This window comes from Brachionichthys hirsutus, unplaced genomic scaffold (assembly GCF_040956055.1).
Source record: "Brachionichthys hirsutus isolate HB-005 unplaced genomic scaffold, CSIRO-AGI_Bhir_v1 contig_424, whole genome shotgun sequence".
NCBI classification, from domain to species: Eukaryota; Metazoa; Chordata; class Actinopteri; order Lophiiformes; family Brachionichthyidae; genus Brachionichthys; species Brachionichthys hirsutus.
In genome coordinates, this window is record NW_027180347.1 from 7,119 (window position 1) to 30,874 (window position 23,756).

Consider the following 23,756-nt stretch of genomic DNA (forward strand, 5'->3'; position numbering starts at 1 on the left):
GCTGGCAGGTTTGTGTAAGTGGAGCCTCTTCGGACCAGCAGGAAAATTTAGTGGAATGGAGGGCCTTACAGTGACGGAGTCACCTGGACACAAATCAAGAGTCGCCACAACCAATCATCTCAAACTACGGTCATCTGTAAACCTTGTTGAATCTCTTAACTGAACACAAAAGTGCAAATTGCTACCACTGTCCCATATCTGTATACTCAGTAGTGCTTCTCCTGCAGATAATCTTTCATCTTGTTAGGTAAGGGCAGTTTCCGGATCAGGTCTATTCTTGTGTATTGTCTGATTACAAAGCGGCAAAGGTACTGCAGGGATCGCACTTGCATGAACCGAGATACTGGGTTGGTTAGTCTAACAGGGTAGGTTGCAGACCCTGGTAAGCGAGACCTGGAATAGCAAAAAGCTCCATTCTCTGAGTCTTTAATAGAGTGTTCAATCAAGTCAACAATGGACGTGTGTCCCTCCACATCAGGCTGTTCATAAAAGCTGAAGCGTCCATTTGAGTGTTCAATGCGGGTGTGGAGGGTTTTGCCCTGTGACCTGAAACTCAGGCTGAGCAGGTACCTGTCATCAGAGCTGTCTCTGACCAGGAATGATCCGTCAGCCAAGTTGATGAGCTTTTCCTCTGCCTCCCAGCGAGTGATGGGGCCCCAGTACCAGCCCTGCCTCGCTAACTTTTTCAGTTCTTCTGTGAGACTGGTCACGACCATGGGCCCGCTACTCTGGACTGAGTCATACACTCTGCTGACCCCAGGAGCTGAATTTGGGTCAAAGTTAAGGTGGTGTCTAACTCTTTCAGCTACTTGGCTGTCTGAGGAGCTAAACCCTGAAAACATTCTTGGAATAAGTCCATTACTAATTATGGGCGGAAGCAGTGGGGAGAGGGGAGGTGGGACCTCTGCTCGAGAGCTTTGGAGCATCACACCAGCAGAACCAATAAGACTATTAATTGAAGTTTCCATGAAGAGATCTGGCAGCATCCCATTAACCAGTTCATGTTCCTCCTGCCCTTGATCTGTGTGGATGGACCCATTATCAGCTTCAGTCCCCACCTCCATAGGAGAGGAACTGTCAGGGCAGAAGGAGTGAGACCCTTCTGGGTACATTCCCTCATCTAAAGGCATTGTGTACTGGATGTAGTCCTGGGGAGTTAACCCCAATACGACAGGCACATCATTTTCATCAATATTCAGATGAAGCTCGCCATTTTGTGGCTGCTGGAGATTCTTTAAAGATTCTGCTTGGTCATGAAAGAGGCCTTCCATTTGACAATCATGAAATTCTTTACGGACACCGTTTAAATTTGGACTTGGGTTGGGAGAGTGAACCATGGCTTTTACTTTTACTTCCATTTTTATACAAGCTTCATCAGAGTTGACTGAACGCAGAGGCCACGGCGAGGGGCTATAATGATGACTACGTAAGGATGCAGACCGAAGGGGCCTCTGGGCTTTCACCTCATTGAAGCCGATGGGCACAGATGAGGACGAGAAGGTGTCGTCATCATCAGCTGAGCCTATACCAGAGGAGCTTCCTTTTACTTTAGTCTTCTGTTTGGCAGACAGTCTCCTCTTGAGTGATCCCATCAGGCTTTCTGTCTTTGCACGACCCTTATTCTGGCCCTTGTCCTCTTCCCCACCAAAGTCACATCCAGATAGCTCTTTGGTGTAGCAGCCCCCAAAAAGTGATTCTTCCTTCGTAAATTCTGTAGTCACCGAGGGCTGCTGGAGCATGACGAAGTCACCCTCCTCCTTGCCCTTTATGCTCAGGGACTTGCGGATGGTTTTAAGGCTTATCTTCTTCATTCTGACAGGCCCTCCAAAGTGGGGGCATGGGATGGCTCTCCTGGTATCCTGATGAAAGTGCTATCCACAAAGTCCTCTCATCAGGCCACACAGAACAAGTCATGCATACAGCGGAGCCATCAAACCCTGCAAAAGAAAAACATACAAGATTATAGATATTCCATACTATGTGTTTTGACTATGCTTAGGACCTGCTCCAATAAAACATGACTAAAAACCTCCACCTGCATGGTGTACAAATCAGACTGCATCGTGTTTAACACGTTTATGCCTCAGTTAAACATGAGCCAACAGCCAGCAAAACACAAGCACAATCAAGAGACTCATAATTTAACATTTGTCCAAACATTCTCAAAAGCAATAAACTGTCAGGTTCCTACAATAAGTTTACCGTCACAAAATGCAGCTACAGTAAGGATTGGCATAATAATTGGCAATCTCCCCAGCAAAATCTTCCGCAAAGCATTCACCCCATCAGCATACAATCGTGATTGCATGGGAACGCTTGCATGGGAACGCCTGTACTGCTGCCACTGGTTGTACATTAATAACATTCATTTGAGGAGACTGTGTGCTGAGGATCAATTCACCGCTGTATTTTTAGTATGGACCACGGTTACATCACTTCCATCCACACCAACATAAATGTAGACACCGTCAAAACAGCCTTGTGAGACACAATTTTTAGCTCATTATGTGACTTTTCTGCACTACAAATAATACAAATATATCAGTGTTCAAATATTAACTCACCGTGCTGTTACAAAGAGTCATGAATGACTTATCACTGCTATCCCACCCGTCAAAGAAATCTATGGCCGATCTGGCAAGCCATGACTTAAACAGATAAAGCGCAAGACATATTGAGCCACTTAGCACATAAATAGCACATTAATTGTGCACATAAAGCTTCTTGTAAACTATTAATACTGCAACATGATTACTCACCATTACGTACAGGAAAATGGTGACTCAGTTGGACGGGTCGAGTTCCTCTTCCTCCACCACCTTTTATTTGATACAGAGAAAATAAAGACATTAAAATTACTTTTGATAGTACCGTGTTGTCTGCGTTATGTATTTTTCCTAACAAAGTGTGTTAATAAGCCACTGATAGCATGGTGTGTCTCGTTAAGGCCTACGGACACAACAGCATGCCTGTAGCTTAGCTACGCTTCTTACTTGTCTCTCAAACGCCACTATTTTAAAACTGGTTGCTCAAACTAGGAGTAAATTGCTAGGCTTTGAAAACTACATATATAATAGTAAACAAAATGCGGTTAGTCGATATCATGTTTTTAATTCAACCAATGTTGTTTTCCTTGAATGCTAACATCAAGCATCTACCACCCAGTTAGCTTATCGATTACTTTACGAGTTAATGTGTAATATAGCAAAGAAAAATACATATTATATCGTATCTTACCCAGTCACTTCTTCTTTTCTTACTGGACAAAATACCACAAGAGTCTCGATATCTGTCTCATACAACACGTTCATGAAATAATCGCTGCTTAATGCTAGTCTTAGCTTCGCTAATGTTAGCTTACAAACTCAGCAGCCAGCTATCTTTGTTACAGTTTGCAATCGAAAACATTACCATTAGCTTCCTTTTTAGTCCGATTCTACGCCAAAACGTATGTAGAACGCTTCTCTAAATGTGCGGGTTAACATTTCCCACAACAATTACACAATAAGATGACATCTTTCTGCCTGGGTTAGCTAACACTGTGAGGCTCACGGCCTCTTCCTTTCTTCCTTTGTTGCCTGTTGAATTATGGGAACGGATAGAGATGCAGCGAGTCACACACACAACACGCTCAGCATCTACCTCATATGTTGTGTATGCTGAATAATACATATTCATTCATTCATTTATATATACATATCATATAGCTATATAATTTGATTATATATATACTATAACTATATAATTATAGTGTATATATAGTTATAGTATATATATATTTATTGTCTAAGTAATAATGATGTAAAATGTATCGCCGAAAACCATTGCATGAAAATTATAAGACACTTTAATTTCAGGCCACTCAAATCTTCACAAACAAACAAACACATATACATAAGAGTTTTGACAACTAAAATAATTAATTGGTATAAAAACGAGTATGTTTTATTAACTCATTGTCTCATTATCTCTCTCCCATGAAATCATTAGATATACAGTCCCTGAAACTACTGGAATTAATACATTATTATAGCATGCTGTTAAACTCTCCCAAATCATATTCCAAGTTCGTTGGACTTCTCTAATGGGCACTGCAGTATGGGAACATTTAGAGGGTGTAATAAAGAATGGTTTGTTTTCTTGATCACAGAAAACCTCAGTCTTTCAGTGGCTTGACTCTTTTCACTAACTAAAAATGTGACTCTGAAATTACAGATTCAGATGCTAATGACTGAGAAGTATTTTTTTTCTAGCTTTAGTTGATGATATAGATTTTTTTTTTACCTCACAGTTCTTGTTTGTAAATAACTTACCCCAGTACAATACTTAGGATTCCATTTTCTACTACAGATATCAGATGATTGTAGAAATATCAACCACTACACTTTTTCCCATAACATTGGCTGTGTTAGCCTTTACGCATTATGCAGAAGAGTCTCACTAACAAATAGACTCTCCAAGTATTTTCACACTCTCAATACGGTAACTAAAACTTGATCTCTGAAATGATACTGTAAATTGGCTGCTTAATTAGTGTCAGTATTGCTTTAAAGTAGATTCTGTTTACTACTGCCATGGTAATTTAGTCCATGCACCGAGCGTTACATTGCTTTTTCCACACTGTCAAATATATGGCAGTCCTTTTCCAGTGTACGTTGGGTAGCTGTGAGCAGAGAGTCTCTCTGTAAACACTCTAATTACCAGCCCCGTATTAGGGTTGATCAGTGTCTCTTCACTTGATGAGGAAGCACAAGAGGGGGAAGACTGTTGGAAGGGGAGGGGAGGAGGACTCGCTGTTCTAAAATATAGCAACACGGACTCTCGGGAAGCAAGGGTGCAATGTTTACAAGTTAAATTACGCGACAAACTGCTTTGATGTGTGTTTTGTTTGTATTATGCACGCCGCTGCAGTCTGTCCTACACACCAACAGGCCCTGAACGCACCATGGTCCTCCACAGGAAGAGGAGTCTCCCTGGCGCCGTTGTTGAAAACCGAGCGACGGCGTTACGTTGTTGACATGACGCTTGCAGCCACTGGCTTTACCGACAAGCCTCTTTACACGGAGAGTCCCAATTGAACATGGAGTTATCTTCGCTCATAAAGAAGATAGGTAGGTTATGCTAATTTACTAGCAAGGCAAACGGGATTCAGGAGGATAATTCAACCTGAACACAATATAGTGCCACTTTCCCAATAGTAGCCGCCAGCATGCTAACTTGAGCTAGTAATATAAACCATATATAGCTGCACTTTTATCCATAACTATGCTCTAAATTTAGCATTCAGAGTTGTGTGGCCAAATTTAAAGATGGTAACTTTAGCTAACGTCAGATAAGTTACAAAAAGTCATAAAATCGTGAGTTTTTCAGGTTATAGCTTGTTGTTGACTGACGTCATCTTCAAACAAAAGGATGTTAAATCTGCTATAATTTCATTTTGCTTTGTTGATATGCACATTGCAGGCCACTCTTTGAAGGAGATTAGAATTCGGGCACTGAAGAACATCATATGCAAACTGGACCACTCCATAATTTCCATCCCTGATATTGTCCAAGAAAAAATGCTGTTTGTGTATCTTCTTGAATGGTTCAACTTTCCTGAGGTGCCAATGCAAGAAGAGGTCCTTGAGTTGCTTTCAACATTATCAAAGGTACAGATTCTATTGTGTGTATTAGATTTGGTAAGTCCTCTCTCTACAGGGTAGTGGTTAAGAGGAGCGGTAACCTTTAAATTTAAGGCATTACATTGGAGCATTATTTCCTCTTTCCAATACGTAATATGATATAGGCAATACATTTTGTATGAAGGTTGTTTTACAGCACTGCATCTAATATTTAGCAAAATTTTGTCATTAGAATTCCTATTTCATGACGTAATTCTTGTCTTCCAAGCATCCTAGTGCCGCCCAGATGTTAAGAGATGTTGGAGCGGTGGACTTTCTCACCCAACTATCTCCCAATTTGGAACCCAGACTGCGAGCTGTCATTGATGGAATCCTGGACCAGCTGTTCTGGCTACCTGAGCTACTCCCTAGTCACGCAATGCTTTCCTCACATGAAGAGCGTTCTACAACTCCAACAGGTGTTGCACAGTTGAACAAAAATTAATGTTATTATTATTTTATTTTTCTTCTGCAAACTGCTTAATGTTCATCATGTTTTGTGGGCGAGAAGTGGCTGAGGAGTCTTGATGTTGACCTATTTCTTTACAGATCTTCTAACAGTTACAACTGTTTGTATTACATGGCAATATTTGTACAATCTGGTGTCTTTGCAGTAGCCCTTACAGATGTCCCACCTGAAGAGCATTTTCGTAAAATGGGTTATTTCCACAAGAGAAAGTCATGCCTTACAGATGTACCGCTTCAGAAGATAGCAGGTACCAGTACTATGAATATTTAATGTGCAAGATTCATTAATGTAAGTGTCTTGTTTTACAAGTTTTGTCCCTCGTGTTGTGCAGTGCATGAGTCTGTGAGATGCCTGAAGTTTTCTGTGTTTCCATGGTTGACTTTGACAAACACTGACAGACACATACTTTCGTCCAATGAGAGGTAAGAGACATAGAACAAATAAGTTATGCCAAGATGAAATGTAGTTTAAAATGAGGCAAATACAATTAATTGCTTTAATCATATCATACAACTCGCTAAACAGCCAAAGAATATAAGACAATGGTGATTGGTAGCTTTTAAAATATCTGCTTGAATTCTGAACAGTTCTCTAAGGAGCAGCAACCCTAACTTGGTGCGGACCACGTGTGAACTTCTATGTGATGTCATTATGCAAGACTTTCCTGCTGAGATCTTCCTGCAACGGCCCAATATTGTAAAGGTATTGCAACCAAATACAAGTATTTTCAGAATGTTCAACGGTAAGATTACGACGATTCTTGAAAATATAGCGCAATAAAAACACAAGTTACTAATTGTCTCTTGACAATGGCACAATATTCGCTTTAAAGGAGTGACCATGTTCGTTAGAAAAACAGAACATTGTAGAGTAGTACCTCGACATACGAGTGCTTTGACTTACGAGTGTTCCGAGACACAAACAAACCTGCGAGCAAAATTTGCTTTGACACACGAGCATAACTTTCAGACACGAGTAACTTCCAGATGTTGTCGCTAAATGATAGAGCGCGCTTCAGACGTTCAGTTCAGGTATTCACCACCTTCCGTTCCCGTCTCCTGCACGTCTCCCGTGTTGCGTTGATGACGATGGAGATGAAGCATGAAATTATCGTTCAACATGACCGCGGTGTCCGTAAGGGATTTGGCATGCCAGTACATCGACAATATGTACAATCCTCAAACAGAAGGACGCTATCAAGAACACAAAAGCCTTCCAAAGGTATTACTGTATTTGAATACATTTTCACAGAGGGATAGAGTAGACTAGCAGTTTATTGTCATTTCACACAGTGATGCAATGAAATTAAGCAAGCTCAGCACAGTACAAAAACCAACGAAGGTGCAAGGAAAAGGAGACGATGAAAGATTTTCATAAATAATGGTGGTTTTTTTTGTCATCTTGTTTGTTAATGCCAAATATGTATATTGTTTTGTCACCAACACATATTGGAAACTGTGGGACAGTCATTTTAGCTGCTGTCAAGTTAATATCCTGTCAAATCATGTACTTGAACAAAAGAACAATTTATAATTGTGTCCCTGATCTTGAAGTGTGGAGGCCTCTGGAGGCTTACCGGTACTTTGCCTGAGCAGGCACTAGTTTGCTGTGAAGATGTCGCTCGGTCATGATGTACCTCTGCAGGAGTTGAAAAGGAATATCTTGCCTCTTTCATCATAAAACCTTCTTGAATATCAGAGATTCTGGACCTAGCCTTTGGAAAAATCTAAACTCGGCTATGTTGCAAATTGGAATGTGTTTCTGTCAAGTTAGTGTGCAGTGTAACTGAATTCATGAGGGACCGCCTGATGTGCAGGACCAGTCACTGATATCTACAGTGAAACCTTTTATTTTTACATTCATTTCATCTCTGTAAAGATGAAATATACCTTTCTGATGAATGTAAAATAATAATGTCAACAAAATGTATTTGTTATATGAGTTGTTCATTTCACTTGCTTGGAAAGAGTGTTGAGAGGAAATAATTTTGCTCTGAAGGGCCATTGTGAGTGAAAATATTTCTTTAGTTAATAAAGTGTTGCATTACAGTGCATCAGTCTCAAGGCTATATTAGCATACTGTCACCCAGCAGTCTCATCATCAAAAAGTATCGTTAGTGGAAGTAACTTTTCGTCTTGTGGCTTTACTTTGGTCGCCTTTGAGCTATTAAGCTAAATGGAATTACTTGGATTTAGATACACGACGTCATTAGCCACAGAGGGCAGGGAATTTGAACTTGGAACAAATTGCTGCCTCAATAATTACATTTCACTTGCCCTTTTTATTAGGCAAAGTTTATTACTACTTCTCTGTCACTGTCATGTTTTACACAGTATTTCGTGTGTTTTCTCTGTCTCTATATAGATCCATAAACTAATATATTTGCCCAATTCCAATTTCATTGGCTATTGCTTATTTTTAATTGTCTTGGCTTTCTTTTTTTCTTTTTTTTTTAACTCAGCTCTGCAGTGATAACACTGCTCTGATCCCCTTCTGTTTTCAGAACCTTCTGTCCCTTCTGAGGCTGGGATCGAATAAAGGTGAAGCAAGCTATCTAAGTTTACAGGCTCTCTCCTGCCTGCAGCAACTTTGTGTGGGGCTGAGAAGGAGACTGCGCTTTCATCAAGATCCAAGCTTCTATTCTACAAAGCAAGGTAGTATGCCTTATTAGCCTGATGCACAGATCTTGCTGTGGCATGCGCAACATTCTTAGGCACTGTACAAATGCAGGAAAAATATTGCAAAAAAACAAACAAACATGGAGGGGAATGATTGTGACTCAGATTTGCGTGAATCTAAACAGAAATAGGACTATTATCTTCCAAGCTACAACATGGAAATCATACCCAGAGTAGAGTAGATATTTCTGTTGCAGAGAAGAGGTTTGGCTCATTATATATTATATATCTCATTTTGATCCTATTGATATTTTATTTTACTCGGCTGTTGATTTGTCAAACGGAATCTGTTCTTTTTTCATTCCATGACGGTTGTGCAGATCCAGTGTCCCAGAACTCGTCCTTCTCCTTCTCCCAGGAGTTGCGGAACCAACGTTCCCAGGCCTCATCCCCAGGAGCAGAGTGTTCTCCTCGTCCCTATGTGGTGGGGCGCACAGGCCAGAGGGCCAGGGGAGATGGAGAAGATGGAGAGGCAGCATCCACCAGGTGTTTTTTTCATAGCATTTATGTTGGTAGTGAGAGCAGAGATGCTACATATTTGAAATATAAATGTAATCACGTTAACATCCATACCCTTGCCAGTGAAAATTTTATTTCCCGTCCTTACAAAGGCCATCTTTTATTTGTTGTACTTAAGTTATCCACGTTTATATCCTGACTTTGCAGTTTTATTCATTCATTCTTTGTATTTCATTCAGTGGTAGCTCACAGAGAGCTGGAGCAGCGGTCCAGGCCACCAGCCAAATGCCTCCATCGCCTGCAGAAGTGACCCATGTGGCACTTCCAGACATGGGTGTAGAGAATGTTCTTGAGTTGCAGTTGCAGCAGCTCACATTAGCCCAGTTCACTGTTGCCACCATGGAACATGCCATACCGCTGCTTAAGACAGGTTGGTGTCATTGTTGTCTGTTAATTAAATCAAGATAGGAGAAGATAGATTTCAAATTCTCTTAATTGTATTTAATTCTCTTTTTTTGCTCTTGCCTATATCACTACACTGATTATTCCATCGTTTTAATTCCGCTTGTTCTGTTTTTGTCTTCTTTCGCAGAGGGATTGCACATGTTCCATTGTGTTCTGCAGCTGCTTTGCGACACCGTCCCGCTGCTGCGAGGCAGTGTTAGTGAGCTGGTCTGGGATGATAGGAGCCTGGTGGGGATGGAACTGGCAAGTCAAAACACAACTCATGATAGTCTCTCATATAGGTGAATGGATGTGCTTCATTGAATAATGGGACCTGGGTTGGCCACCAGACAGTTTGCCACAGATACACTGGCATACGGTGCTCGACTGTCAAGGAGAACTGAAAGCATGTTGTTGAGCTGAATTAATTATATAAGGTAATGAAGGCTTTCTGCTGGTTACAAGGAGCCTCTCAAACATACACGCACACCTCGCCTGTACCCCTGGGTTTATCCAAGCACAGGACTACTTGGTTAGTCTTCATTTATTATGTGTATTAAGTCCACACAATAGGTTGTGTTAAACCAATGTGTTGTTATCCTGACACGTTTCCCTGCAGGGGGACATGTCCACTTGTCAAGTGCAGGCCCCTCTGGCCCTCTGCTGTTTAATACATACCCAAAGCCTTGTAGCCTGAGAACTGTTTTGTCATCTTTATGTGGAGAGCAGCTTTGTGTGCCAGACCTCTAGGATTTTCCTGTGGGAATTGGGGTTGATCTGTACATGCCCGCCACGCCAATGTACAGGGCATCTATTGCCCCCTGCTGGTGGATATCTTCAATTGTTCAATTTCTACTTCCAGAACAAAGTGGCTGAGAATAGATTGTTCCAATTTATTCATACAGAGATTGGGTGGATCTGCATCTCAACCCAAAATAACTGTGAAATCAGATTACATTCAATTCCTCACCCCTGGAAATAACAATTTTTCTCTTGGCATTCAGCCAGCGGCTGTGCACCATTTTGTGTCTCTGTGCATGTGTATGTCAACATACACACTTGATACTGTGCTTGTGTGCTGTTGGCTACAATTCTGTCTGTGTGTATTTTAGAGGGAGAACCTGCAAGCCTTCATGGAACTACTGGGAGATATCCTGTGCTACCATGCCAGCTATTTAAAAGACATTCCTCACAGCTCTCTGGTTCATTACAGAATGGCTTACACAGGCACTGCAGTGTTCACTATTAAATTTCTACAGACCGTCCTCCCTCCTGAGAAGGTTTGTTTTTTACTTGTGTGATCAAATCATGTTGATTTCCCGATGAGTTGTAATTAATTGTAATTATTAAAATAGAAAATTAAGACTTTTTAACTTCACACAGGCAAGTAATTATATCCCAGAAAACACAGGAGCAGCTATTTTCCACCTTTGCTTGGACACATCATTGGGAGGTTTATTACCCAGCATGCAAGAGACAGCGGTGGCCTATTTGGAGCAGGTGAACTCAGATAACCATGATCTCTACAGGAGGGTGACCCGTGCTGCCCTCTTGATGGAATCTACTTGCAACTTCCTCAAGGAAGTACATGCTGAGGTAATTGTCTCATAATTATTGCAAATAGGAGCACTGCAGATAGTGCAGCAATCCTTTATAGATTTGCAGCCTACATTTTATACAACAAAACAGTAAAAGTCAATTATTTGAACCCATTAATCACTGCATTTTTGTGCTCATTTACTTGTTGATTTCTTTATTAAGGGAGAAAAGAATTGGTCGGAGTTGCTAGAGCTGGCGGACCAAGCCATAGATGGACTCGTGTTTCATCAGCACTTACCCATCATCAAAGAATATGTTCTTATCTGCTCCTACCTGTACAGTAAACATTTAATGAGTTCCAATACTGTACATGAACATATTAAGTATTTTTAAATGCTGACATAAATCTCTTTCGGTGTCCGTCACAGGTGGAGGTTTGATCAACCCAGTCCGTTCCTCCAAACAGAGAGCCAAAAACTTCTCCTCAAGCTGCTGTCCCATCCCTTACCGCCTGTCAAGATGGAAACTTATGAATGCACTTTACATTTGGTCAAGGTCAGAGCAAGCCATCTATTGATACTTGATGTTTATATGACAGTGTGCAGGTTCATGGCTGGAAGTATGTCTACAAAAGTCATAACATGATTTTTTTGGCGCACACATGTGTAAATAAGAAGATGGGCAAATCATGGATCTTTGACTATGTGCCACTAAAAACCCACCTGACATTTGAAAGCCGTCTTCCTATTCATTTAAATATAATCCACAATACGTGTCTACATTTACCTACATGAATCTCGTGAGAATCTGGGAATAATGTCTGATATACTCGTGTGATCACATTCACTCCTAGGACTTCCTTGGCATCCAGAATGTCTCACGACAGGAAGCAGCGGCTTCCAATGGAGTCAATTTCCTTCTCCACCACAGAGTGCTCTATGAAATAAGTGCTTTTGGACTACAGGATTCTGTAGAGAAGGTTAGCAAGTTTATGGGCTTCCTGCTTTGAAATTGGAGCTCTTTCAGACTTCAGATTCTCACCTCTTAGGGCCAGGTTGGAAAGAGTTAATGTAATTAATGCGGGTACCCCTAAAAGTAGAGCTACAGGAATAGCTGTGCATTGCATTTATTTATTTGTGGGTCATTGCAAGTTATTATTCACCAGTGTCATGTATAGTATATAGTATTTTAAAATCTGTCACTTACAGTGTATGCTTGTAGATGTTGTCAACAGTATCAACATAAACTCAGCAATTTACATGTGATCTATAGGTGAATGTTGCCGCCAAGGATATTCTGCTATTCCTGCTCAAGGGTAGATTGATGATGACGGCGTCAACCTGGGAGAGATTCAACGAGGCACTTTACCCGGTCATGCCCATATTACAGGTAGTGTTGTAATTTGTGCTTGTTTGGGACTTGTTACATTATACTGTATTTAGGAACAGGGAGAAGTGGTCCACAAATCAAACAATTTTAGTACTATTGGACTACAAAATAAGCGAGGTGAAAAAAAGAGTTATTCCCTCATTTGCATACTCTGTGCTATATCATTTCCCTTTTGAGGAAAAACAGCATTTATTAATTGTTCAGTTTCACAAAACAAAGCCAGGAAATTGTTCATGAATATACATGAGATTTTGACTAGGCTGTCAAGTGTGATTTTATTCAAAGAAGCCATTCAAAGATCGACCCGCCATGTCAGCAAGAGATGAAATGAAACCACGCGTAATCAAAGTCATGCATATTTTATTTACATTTGCTGCTTTGCCAGAATTCCCCATTGCTCGCTTCATTGTCTGGAAAAGCAGGCAGAGAATCGCATCTTTATTTGTTTGTGGCAGGGTTATGCCGGCACTGAGGAGTCACTGGGAAACTGCATCCTGCTGATAAGTGACATGTCAGATGTGACAAGAGACGATGTGTTTCCAAGAACAGTCAAGTTTAAAGCAGCACTCCGCCTCCTATTCACCAAACAACCCAAGTGAGTCTGGCCTCTGGATGTTTTTTTTTTTTTTCTTGCTTGTGTTTATGGTTTGTTCGGGTGCATTTCTCTGTATGTCTGTGGTGGGATATACTGTATACTGTATATATATTTTTCGCTTACAATTGGTTGATGTTAGGTGTCAGGTTGAAAGTCTAAAATATTCTGCTCTACAATATGTGAAGTGACTGATTTATTACAACTGTCTGTTGCTATCAGTTGATGTCCTGCTCATCAAGGCTTCTAAATGCTCTGTGAGGTCTGTATAAATGCTATCCAGGCTCAGTCTATGAATATTGATAGAGCTGGAAATTAATACCAGGTGAAAACCCTGGCAAATTAAAAACAGCCAATTGATTTGTTTTCCGTGCTAGCCAATAACCTTTTGGATGTTATTTAAAATAAAAAAAATAAAGGCCCAGTAACTTATTTAACATTCCTAATCTCATCCAGACAGAGGGCTTGACTTATCATCCGAATAGAGATGTTTCATATAATGTTCAATTAAATTGTTCATTTAAATCTGTTATAAGTTGTGTTCATTTAACAGCGTAAGAAAAGCAGCAGCAGAGCAAATCCTGTCCCACTTAAGAAGCGATGATAATGCTAAGATGGCCAGACCAGACCTGGATCAACCAGTGATCTCCTCACTTCCTAGTCTCTTCTGCCACAGAAACCCTATAGACATCACACTGGACACCAGCAAAAAATCAGTTTTTAAGGTATACATGTGCATAAACAGAATGAACAACGCAGGTTGCTGCACTTAAACCGGCAAGTGATTTGTGTCTAATTGTGACTAGGTGGAGTCAGTGGAGAAGCTGTTTGATATCCTGTCTTCCGACGCTGTTGACATCTCCATGAGAAGATCGGCAGCAGAGCAGCTGGCTGTACTGCTGCAAGGTTTGTTGTCTTTAAGCTTGTTGATGGAGAAACTGTCAAAGTATGACGCTATTATAAAACTACTGAAGTATTTCTTAACATTTCCCTACAGATTATTGGTTCAGCAGTCTGATAATTCCACCCATTAGATCTGATTTTCAGTTTGTATGCTTAGTCCTTGCGTTTCTGAATGCTCATGGAGATGCACATTGTAATATCTAACACACTGACTACTTGCTTTTGTATTCTTTTCTATTTTAACTGCTCTGTTTGCCTACAAAACACCAGTTTTCATTGTTCTCCACAAGCACTTGTGGAAGTACAGTAAAGTTTACAACAATTCCTCTAATAGTTGATTTGTGAATGAAATTAAAGTGTTAAAGGTTTAAGGCCTTAAACATAGTTTGCGATTTAAAAACAAATGTATGCATATGAGAAAAATGGCTTGAGAAAGAAGAGCATTCTCTCTGAAAAGTCCAGTTTGAACTGAGCCTCTACAGAGTCTGCACCTTCCCGCTTCTGTATGTTTCAGACAAGCTCAGAAACCAAATAGTTTAAGATTAGGCAAATGTTAATTTTCACTATATTGAATTGTTCTTGCTTTCACATAGACACAACAATGCACCCTGTGCTGAAAAGTCTGGGAATAACTGACAAAGTCATTTCTTCCATAAAGGAGAGTGTAAACGGCAACAAGGTAAAAATGAAATGACTTTTACAATATGATTAATTCCATGTATGCCTGCATCTTGCATCTGCTGAATAGTGTCCTCTAGTTTGTGTACATATCCTCCTTATCCTGTTTGTGGTCATGTAAGCGCATGTCTGGAGCAAATGTGGTGGAAACCCACTGATGCATGCATGCATGATAGAGAGATGACATGGCCTGTGTTAATAGTCTCAGACAGGCGCTGGTCAGCAGAGATTTCTGCCTCCAGTTATTACAATCTGACGATCATTCAGCATGTCTAGATACATGGATGCAAAAGAAAACATCCATGAAGAATTACCCATGGCACTTTACAATTGTGTAGATAGAAGATTGATATACTATGCAGGATTTGTTTTTGCCAACCCTGCATTGCCTGTGACCTGTACAATCACAGCATTGGGTTCCACTTATGTGAAGAGACAATTAAAAAAATATATATATTTTTTTATTTTTTCTTACATGACAGACACACAAGCAGGAGGAGAAAGAAAGAGATTATGTGTCTTTGTTTGTGTTTTTGCTGTAATTAAACACCAAGTGTGTATGTTGCTGTTCTCCCCAGAGCTTAGATTGCCTGCTGGAGCCCTGTGTGTGTATCCTGAGGAAGCTGGTGTATGCAGATCCATCTCTGAGGCACAGCCTGGCACAACACAACCTCCTGCTCCTCTTGCTGCTCAGAGGTACGTTCACAAGAAAACTCATTAAGAAACAGCCATAGGCATTGTGCTGTGTAGGTGGAGGGCATGTTCACTAAAAAATAAATAAATCACAAGCCATCCATTGATGCATAGCTTTTAACCATGTTGTCCCAATGTAGAAACGACCTTAATAGCATGATGCAACTTGTTGCTATGGAGTTCAGCTCAATACCGGCACATTTTTTAGTACGTACTTTGCTTGTAAATATTTTTGATTTTATTTGACTTATTGCATCTTGACTATTATTACCTGTCTACCTCTGTATATATTGTTATAGTAGCCTAATTTACCACATTAAAAAATATATGTTTTATTAATTTATAGGTACCTCAGATGTCAAATTTCAGATTATGAATCACATTTTATTCAAACCTGATGAAAATTGTATTGGGGGTTCACGGCTCAGTTTGGTGTTTGTTGCTAATGAAATTTTGATTTTAAAATTATGTCTATGTATTCATCAGGTTGAGTGATACAGGTGGGAGTGTGCTTTTTATTTCAATTGTGTGTCTTGTGTTTTTATTATAGCATCCTTGATGTTGAAGGACAGCAGCAGTAATGGAAGCGAAGATGCCGTCCTGATGACTTTGCTGCTGTTTGATGAGATTGCCAGCGTTGAAATGTGGTGAGTTTATTATTCCTGTCTTTGAGCATCCTGTGTTTCTAAAATAAATGAACACCCATTCAAAATTGTACCTACCTGTCTCTTTTCTGTGTCATAACAGGTCAGACAAACCCAATACAGGTGTGAGTCTTTCACCGTTTTCTCTTCCTCTGTCAGTAGTACGCAGGTAAACTGATCTGCTAAGGTCAATCGTGTCTTCAACAGTTCCTAGATTCCCATCAATAACACTGCAATAAAAATATTCCTTAATTTTTCCTTCAGATACAACATCCCATTCCAGTCAGTGACTCATCACGCTGTCAGCCCAAACTACAGTGTCCTACCCTCTTCCTCAGACCTCATGACTCTGGCACCAGCCCGCCAAGCCCTGCAAGTTGCCTGGAACACTGCATGGCATTCTGGGATGGAAAATCTCCTTGAGTTGCCGGCCATCTCTGCAGATGCTGCTGAGTATGAACCTCATTGTTTTTTTTATTGTTATACAAATAGGAGGTTTTCGTCATATTAGTGCATTATTGCTAGAGTCTGTTTAAAATTGTGTCTGAAAATGATCTGGGTCCAGGGTTTCTTTAATTAGAACATAAGTTGTCTTTCACGGCCGGAGGAAATGAAGTAACTATTTGCACTGATTTTTTTAGCATTTTTGTTTTTAGATAATTGTGGAATTTAATTTAAAACTAACCTGTGTTACATTACAGAAGCTTAGTTCTTAATTTTAGATGGATAAGAGTCCAAGATAAGATTTTCATCAAGTTAGTAGTAAAGATAAAGATCATAACTGGCGACAGGAATCCTACTTCAGGCTTAACGTTGTCTCAGGTCAGGAATACTCAATACTCAGTCTAACACGGCCTGTTAGTACAGTACAGTAATTTTACAAGCAAACTTACAGTATTTATTTTTTTATTTCTATTTTGCATTTGTAAGATTAACCACAAAAATGGCGACATGCTGCCAGTTTGGCCTCTCTGAAGCAAATTACAGTTGCTCTACCGATATTCCGTATAACGCAAAATGTATTGTTGTCAAAACGCAGTACATCAGAAGGGTTGGCTATGATCCCCTTAATTAATAAATTATACCTGTGAATATTTTGTTTGTTTTCCCTAATGCTGCACCTCATTCTTATAAATGTTTTCTCTGGTTTAGGATTTCAGTGAAGATGTAATTTCAGAGGCCAAGCATCTTGTGTTTCATTTGTCTTCATTTCCTTTTAATGACTTAATTCAAACAGATGAGAATGTCTCTCACACGGTTTTAAACAGCTTGATTACAGGAAAGACATTTAGAGCGTACCATAGATCGATCAATGTATCAGCATTTTACACACTACTTTGATTTTCAGAAGAATTCTTATTTAGATGGATTAGTCAATGAAAATTGACATCAGAATCCTTAAGCGATAATGATTTTGTTGTGTCTCATTAAAAGGCTCCATCTTATATTGTTATGATGTCGTTATGACAGTTTTCTCAAGTGCTGCTTTTGTTTTTATGATGTCTGTTTCTGGTTAACTCATTTGTAAATGATTCTCATGAGATGTCTCTATGCATGAATCCCTCATTCATTCAGACTGGTATTGAAATATGTTAATACTACATACACATAAGATGCTACATATGCAGCATGCATGCCATCTCACCAGCAGTCATCTAATCTAATGTCCATTGTATTGTTTTTAAGTATATAAATTGTTTTTCTCATAGATTTCATCCTGATCTGAAACTCTCAGAGGCACAGGTTGTCTTGCTGAAAACAGTTCACCTTCCCTTCGCATTGCAAGACTCCATCCAGGCTATTGTTATGGCAGGAGGACACCATTCTGTGACCTCTGGCCTCTCCAGGCTCAGCCTCTATTTATTGATTGAAAGACTGGCTCTCCCTCACATCCCCACCTACAGTTGCAAAGTCATCCTTCACGCCATTAATTGGCAGGCAGCAGTGACGAGGTACAGGTCATGCAAATTCAGTTAAACATTCATACATGGCAGCTTCACATGCTTCTAACTGTGTTGGTAAATATGTATTGTTAATGATTTTGATTTAACAAAACCAAAAAATATATTGTTTTAGGACCATCTCTCTGCAGTAATCCATTATTTTGACTGCTGCTATGAAGAGCAAAACATTATTTCTACCTCACTCAATGATCACAGTATGGCTTTACCTTTTGGTCTTACTTTCTTACTTCAAGAAGGATGATAAAAAATGTGGTCCTGAAATTTGTGCACCAATTGATTTAATGTGAATCTGTCCTAGATTGCATAAGTGTAATGTGGATGATATATTATTAATTGTACAGATTTTTGTGCCCAACCGTAGTCATTTTTAGTATTAAACAGTTCCCAAGTATCTCAACCACATTATGTCACTCAAGCTCAGTCTCTGCTTCTTCCTTCCTGCAGGTTTCTCCAGGTGCGTCCAGCCTCTATGGAGGATGAACGGTTGCTTGTGGGCATTGTTGCATTTTTGAATTCCTACTTCAAACCGTCTCTATCTGAACCAGAGGACGAAGACCTGCAGTGGATACTCAACTTGCTGCTAAACCAGGTACAAATAATTTACACTTTCTGAATATGCAGCCAAAAAAAAGGGGTAGTTGATTTTTGAACCTACGGTAAATGAGTTTAAATTGCAGTGTTTGTGGCGTGCATGAGTTGCTATACTACTGTACTTTAGCTTGCCTTTGTTGTGTGCGCGTGTGCTTTTAAAATATGAGTGTGCACATCTCCGTCGGGTTGCAGTCTGGTTAGACTCTCTCTTCCCAGACACGGATGATTATTAACCTATAAATAAATCACGTGCCGTCAGTAAACCTAAACATATTAGTCTCTCACGATGGAAACGTCACCACCTCAGACTGCAGCAGAGATGATCCATTTCTCAACTCAAATATTGGCAGATTTTTGCCTGAGCAGAAGAATATCCACCCTGTTTTACTGAAGAGAGCTACTTTTTGGTTTTAATTACTCTCACCTTGGTTTTCTGATTAATGTGTGAAAACAATAAGCCCTCCCCCCTGGCAGCTAAAGTAGACTCAGATTGAATGGCCAATAGGGGTGAAAAACGCCGCTTTGCTCTTGACTTTTCTGTAATTACTGAGCTGTTTCAGGAACATCTGTCACTGTCTTCACTTTTCAGTTAAGTATCTGCTGTGTATGCACTGCTCAAGAAGAAATTCTACATGCTGGATGTTCAAATTCACCTGTCAGGCTCTCATAAAAATTCTCTCCATTAGTCAAATTACGTATATGAATGCAGATATGTCAGCAGGAGAGCTTTAGTTGAATTACTAAATATGAGGGTTGTGCTTTTAACTTTTAACAGAAATATTATAAAAGAAAGGAAAATATAGATACAAGTTGAAAGAGTCTTCACCTCCAAATGTGATAAATCCAAAGTGATTTTATAAAATCAGATAACAACAATGTGTGGTCTCCTTTCATCTTTCCATCCCGTAGGAGACCGAGTCCCTACTGAATTTGCTACTTGGTATAGAAACCCAGACCTCAACTCAGAGCTCAGCAGAACCGGACGAACTGAAGAACAGCATCAACCAGAGACTGCAACGAGAACTCACAAGCTTTTTCAACCTCTTACTCCTCAGACTGACGCACAACACTGACAGGTTGGATGATTTCACTCTTACAATGCAGGCGTCAGGAACAGTCCTCTGTTTTCATGTCATTTATTGTACATTTAATATGAATTGGAAGGGTCCAGAATTGTGTTGTTTCTTTATAATTTGAAGGACTGGCCTTCTCCTTTTCATATTCCATGATGTTTAAGTCCAGCAACAAGGGCTAGAAGTAGTTATATGACTGCCGCTGCTGAAAATCTTTTGAATGGATTTCATTGAGAAATTGTGCAAAGGCGGGTGTTGGGTTGGGGAACAGGATATTATATTTTGAGCATTATCCAGAAGATGGTATTGGTCCAGGACTATTTTTTGTAATGAATCCTAGTGTGGCATCACCCACCCTACTCAACCTCTGATTCTGATTACCGGTAGATGGATTCATTAGCTTAAGGTGGAGGTGTTCGCTCACCAAGTCTCCTCTTGTTTCTAATGAACTATTAATGAAAAATTTAATGAATGAGCTCTCAATTATCACTCTGTTAGTTTATAACAAAGGTAAGTGTGCTCTAATGTACCGGTAGTGCTATTCTGCCCACCTGTGGGATTAAAAATGGATATATATATATATTATCCGGAGGGCAAAAAATAATGGCGTGTTCTTCTAATATAGATGAAGTGTTTATTTTGGTACATTTGGGATGATAGCTTGCGACGCCTTCATCATTCAGAGCATGACAATGAATTTAAAATAAATGAAACACCATAGCCTTTTCATACAGAATGACTGGTAATTCTCATTTTAATATTTTGTTCTTTTTGTCATTATTTTCTATATTTTCCCTTCCCTCCCATCTGCATGTTTGTCACTCTTTCTCTCTCTGCCCTTTCCTGTCTGTCCAGGCTATGTCTGGCATTAGCAGGCCCCTTCAAGAGCCAGCTGGCAGTCTCTTTGCTTCAGAGCCTGCGGGTGTCTGACGCCCCACGCTTCTATGGCCTTCCCAGCCTGGAGAGGACACTTCAGGGCATGGTCAGCCTAACTGCCCACCCTGGCTGGAGCTCCCACTGCTCTAACCTGGAATCCAATCTGCTCTGCTCCAAGTACCTCAGTGGGCTACTAGAGGTGTGTGTGTGATTCTATGCATGTGCAATGTGTGTGTATTTTCTCCCATGCTGCATGAACATGCAGAAGCCTTCTGCACATCTCATCAGTAATGAGACTGCCTGCAGAAATAGAAATTAAAACACACTACTTTCTTAGGAATTAATTTAAATGAATCAGAATTTGGTTACAGGATATGAATTGTAAGAGGCAGAATTCTCATTGATTAAGTATGCCACACTATGAAGATGTTGATGAGATTAATCAAGCTTGCACATTCCATCTGTTCTGTTGTTCAACAGTCCATAAAAAATATCATAACACAGTGTGTAAGAGCTTATGCAGCAGACCCCAGCACAAAGGTGTGCGGGCTTATATTTGTGATTCACACGAGGAGCCCTGTGGGGATAGACTGTTGTAGTTAAACTATGACTATTATTGCTTATTTGATTTGTTATAATTCAGCTTTCATGGTCATGAATTAAGATCAGCTGTAGAATGAAGGTTGATGTTATCTTGACACTAATACCTGTTGGAAACATAACTCAGTCACCCCCATCTCTACAACCCATATGACGGACCTGGGGTACAATTAAACACATTATTGGACCGTAATGCTTTTTAATTTCATATAGCCAGTATAGATTGTGTCTTGTACACAGGTGATCTCCTCTTTCTATGTGGAATGGGGAGGCAACTCTCTGTCTTTTATGGGGAAAGGTGTGACCAAGAATGCTGTCATCTCTTTGCTACACCTCTCTCACGAGATGCTGGTCAAGAACAAGGACAAGGCAAGTTTCACCAGTGTTTAAAGTGATAAAATATTTTTGAATAATAATCATAAAATAGTTTTATTTAAATGTTGTGTGCCACAGAACTTCATATCTCAGTGGTCTTTGGGGAATGAGGTGGCTGCTGAGGAGGCTAGTGCATCTCACCTTGGTTTGGCCTGGCTCATCCCACTGTGGGTTGACAGAGATCAAGAAGTAAGACGGCAGTTTCGCTGAATTGATCATATAAACATGCGTTCCAACATGGTATGTAATCTAGATAATGTGTGATACTTGACAAACCAATATTTGGCTTTTCACTTTTCATTCTTCAGCTCACACTTCATAGGGTCCATCTGCCATAAAAAAATCATGTCTAGATACTTGAATTTGGGACAAAGTAAAGCCTGAAGGAGTTGTAGAGGAACTCTCAGATAAAAAAGAAGCACATGACAGCTAGCTACTCATGTCATATTCTCTGCCTGTCTCTCAGAAAATATCCGCATAAGTCAAACTAAGAGGCTCCCTCGGCAAGGAAGAGTCTGTCTTTGTCATCACCAGTTTAAGCGCTACTTAGGACCGCTACTTATTTTTAGAATAAATGTATTCCTCTCCTCGAGCATAGACATAAAGCTGTGCCTCCCCTCTCATGACAGGTGAGGATTGCCAGTTTAGGTTTAGGTGCAGCTCTGTCTTCAGTGCCCAGTGGTTGCCAGGCTCTGTGTGCCAGCTGTGAGAACATCAGCGGAGGTCTGTGGGGAACCCTGCTCAACATCCTCCTGGATCAGCAGGAGAGCAGCATGGTCCGCAGAGAGGTGTGATAGTCAAACTTCAAAATATGACTGGACTTCTGCATTACCAACCAAATTCAGGCAGATGGCACTGTTGGTGATGTGCCGGTAGTCTAACTTGATCCAGTGTGCATGTCTGTTTTTTTCTTTTTGTTATGCATCCAGGCTGCATTTATCCTGCAGAACTTGATGGTGATGCCCATGCCTGCCAATGCAGAGGAGGCAAAGGACTCCCACTGGCAGGTCAGCAACTCTGCCAGCCAGTTGAAGTGCTTTTATAGACAATGGTTCTATCCCCTCTGCTTTTCTTCCTCCAAGTCCTAATTGAATCGTTTCCCCATTTGTTGAGCCCTGCAGGGTTTATAGGGGTCCAATATAATTATGTTGCAATCTTTGTCAAAACAGCAAAAGAAGGGTGATGTATGTCAGAGGTGAAAAATATAAATATTTAAAAGCAAGGGTTGTTATTTACAAATTGTACTCTATCCAAAAAAAGAAACCTCAAGCTTTTAGTATAAAACAGTAGTATGACAACAAAATACTCAAATGACATATCACTGCATAGAGCTGAAATTTGAGCTTAAAATTTTGAACTAAAAAGGAGAATTCAGTTTAAATATGGAATGTGTAAAAAGAATATTGTAATGTTCAGTTTACTTGAGTAAATATTAAAGGAAGCACTCAAGTCGTTCTGTCATTAAACCTCTTCTCTTCCAGCATCCATGTGTCCACGATGAGGTGTCTGGTATTTCTTTGGTGGGACTTCCTGCGCTCCAGGCTCTGCTTTACCACTGCCAGTACTTTCAGCATGTAGCCCTCTCGGGCTCCAGTTGTTACCAAGGCAGGCACACATTCCACCTGCAACCTCCTGATGACACCAACGGTGGACCAAGTTCTCTGGAGAACGATGATTCAGAGAGTAAGTTAATTTTTTGTCCTCCTTTGAATGTGTGGATCTAAAAGGGTTGCATTTTAGCATTAAATGCGTTATTATAAAAAAAAATCTGCTTGACTAGATTCTGAGAGTTCTCTGCGGTTTTGGAGAAATATCCAATCGGCACCTACTCTAAACTCCAGCAGACCCTCCAGCTCCCTGTCCACATCCAGCACTGTGGTTAGCAAAGCACCTGCAGACACTTAAAGGCTCAAAATTAACCTCTGTTTTAAGTTCAGAGTATTCTCACACCATCATGTTGTCCAATACAGATAAGAGGTTCAGGATTACAAACCCCTAAGGATCCCTCACCACAGAACATCGCAGAAGATTCCCCTGCCAGCAGATTGATGGCTCAAGGTACTCCAGAATGTATTTGTGTAATAACAGCACATTGCTGTTTAAATATTTATATTACAATAACAATA

The 23,756-nt window shown here is 40.2% G+C and overlaps 2 protein-coding genes across 2 annotated transcripts in view; one reads left to right on the forward strand and one right to left on the reverse strand.

The window, feature by feature from the left end:
* Positions 1–206: 206 nt before the first annotated feature.
* On the reverse strand, positions 207–1,914 carry LOC137913835 (suppressor of cytokine signaling 6-like). The gene has a single exon (XM_068757468.1). It carries the CDS (start codon positions 1,809–1,811, stop codon positions 207–209), a length of 1,605 nt encoding a protein of 534 aa, XP_068613569.1. The 5' UTR covers positions 1,812–1,914.
* Positions 1,915–5,080: 3,166 nt separating this feature from the next.
* Positions 5,081–23,756, forward strand: part of LOC137913830 (rotatin-like) — a 28,973-nt gene continuing 10,297 nt past the window's right edge. Inside the window, exons 1-35 of the mRNA XM_068757463.1 lie at positions 5,081–5,111; positions 5,464–5,651; positions 5,893–6,082; positions 6,281–6,379; positions 6,464–6,554; positions 6,720–6,834; positions 8,636–8,786; positions 9,131–9,296; positions 9,509–9,699; positions 9,862–9,977; positions 10,826–10,993; positions 11,097–11,309; positions 11,475–11,587; positions 11,681–11,807; positions 12,106–12,231; positions 12,525–12,641; positions 13,097–13,236; positions 13,787–13,958; positions 14,040–14,139; positions 14,730–14,815; positions 15,393–15,510; positions 16,058–16,154; positions 16,255–16,320; positions 16,416–16,604; positions 17,861–18,103; positions 18,560–18,704; positions 19,616–19,782; positions 20,635–20,854; positions 21,496–21,624; positions 21,709–21,819; positions 22,260–22,418; positions 22,560–22,637; positions 23,112–23,313; positions 23,411–23,523; positions 23,601–23,688. Of these exons, the coding sequence (XP_068613564.1) occupies positions 5,081–5,111; positions 5,464–5,651; positions 5,893–6,082; positions 6,281–6,379; positions 6,464–6,554; positions 6,720–6,834; positions 8,636–8,786; positions 9,131–9,296; positions 9,509–9,699; positions 9,862–9,977; positions 10,826–10,993; positions 11,097–11,309; positions 11,475–11,587; positions 11,681–11,807; positions 12,106–12,231; positions 12,525–12,641; positions 13,097–13,236; positions 13,787–13,958; positions 14,040–14,139; positions 14,730–14,815; positions 15,393–15,510; positions 16,058–16,154; positions 16,255–16,320; positions 16,416–16,604; positions 17,861–18,103; positions 18,560–18,704; positions 19,616–19,782; positions 20,635–20,854; positions 21,496–21,624; positions 21,709–21,819; positions 22,260–22,418; positions 22,560–22,637; positions 23,112–23,313; positions 23,411–23,523; positions 23,601–23,688 (4,825 nt within the window). The remainder of the gene's footprint in view (positions 5,112–5,463; positions 5,652–5,892; positions 6,083–6,280; positions 6,380–6,463; positions 6,555–6,719; positions 6,835–8,635; positions 8,787–9,130; positions 9,297–9,508; positions 9,700–9,861; positions 9,978–10,825; positions 10,994–11,096; positions 11,310–11,474; positions 11,588–11,680; positions 11,808–12,105; positions 12,232–12,524; positions 12,642–13,096; positions 13,237–13,786; positions 13,959–14,039; positions 14,140–14,729; positions 14,816–15,392; positions 15,511–16,057; positions 16,155–16,254; positions 16,321–16,415; positions 16,605–17,860; positions 18,104–18,559; positions 18,705–19,615; positions 19,783–20,634; positions 20,855–21,495; positions 21,625–21,708; positions 21,820–22,259; positions 22,419–22,559; positions 22,638–23,111; positions 23,314–23,410; positions 23,524–23,600; positions 23,689–23,756) is intronic.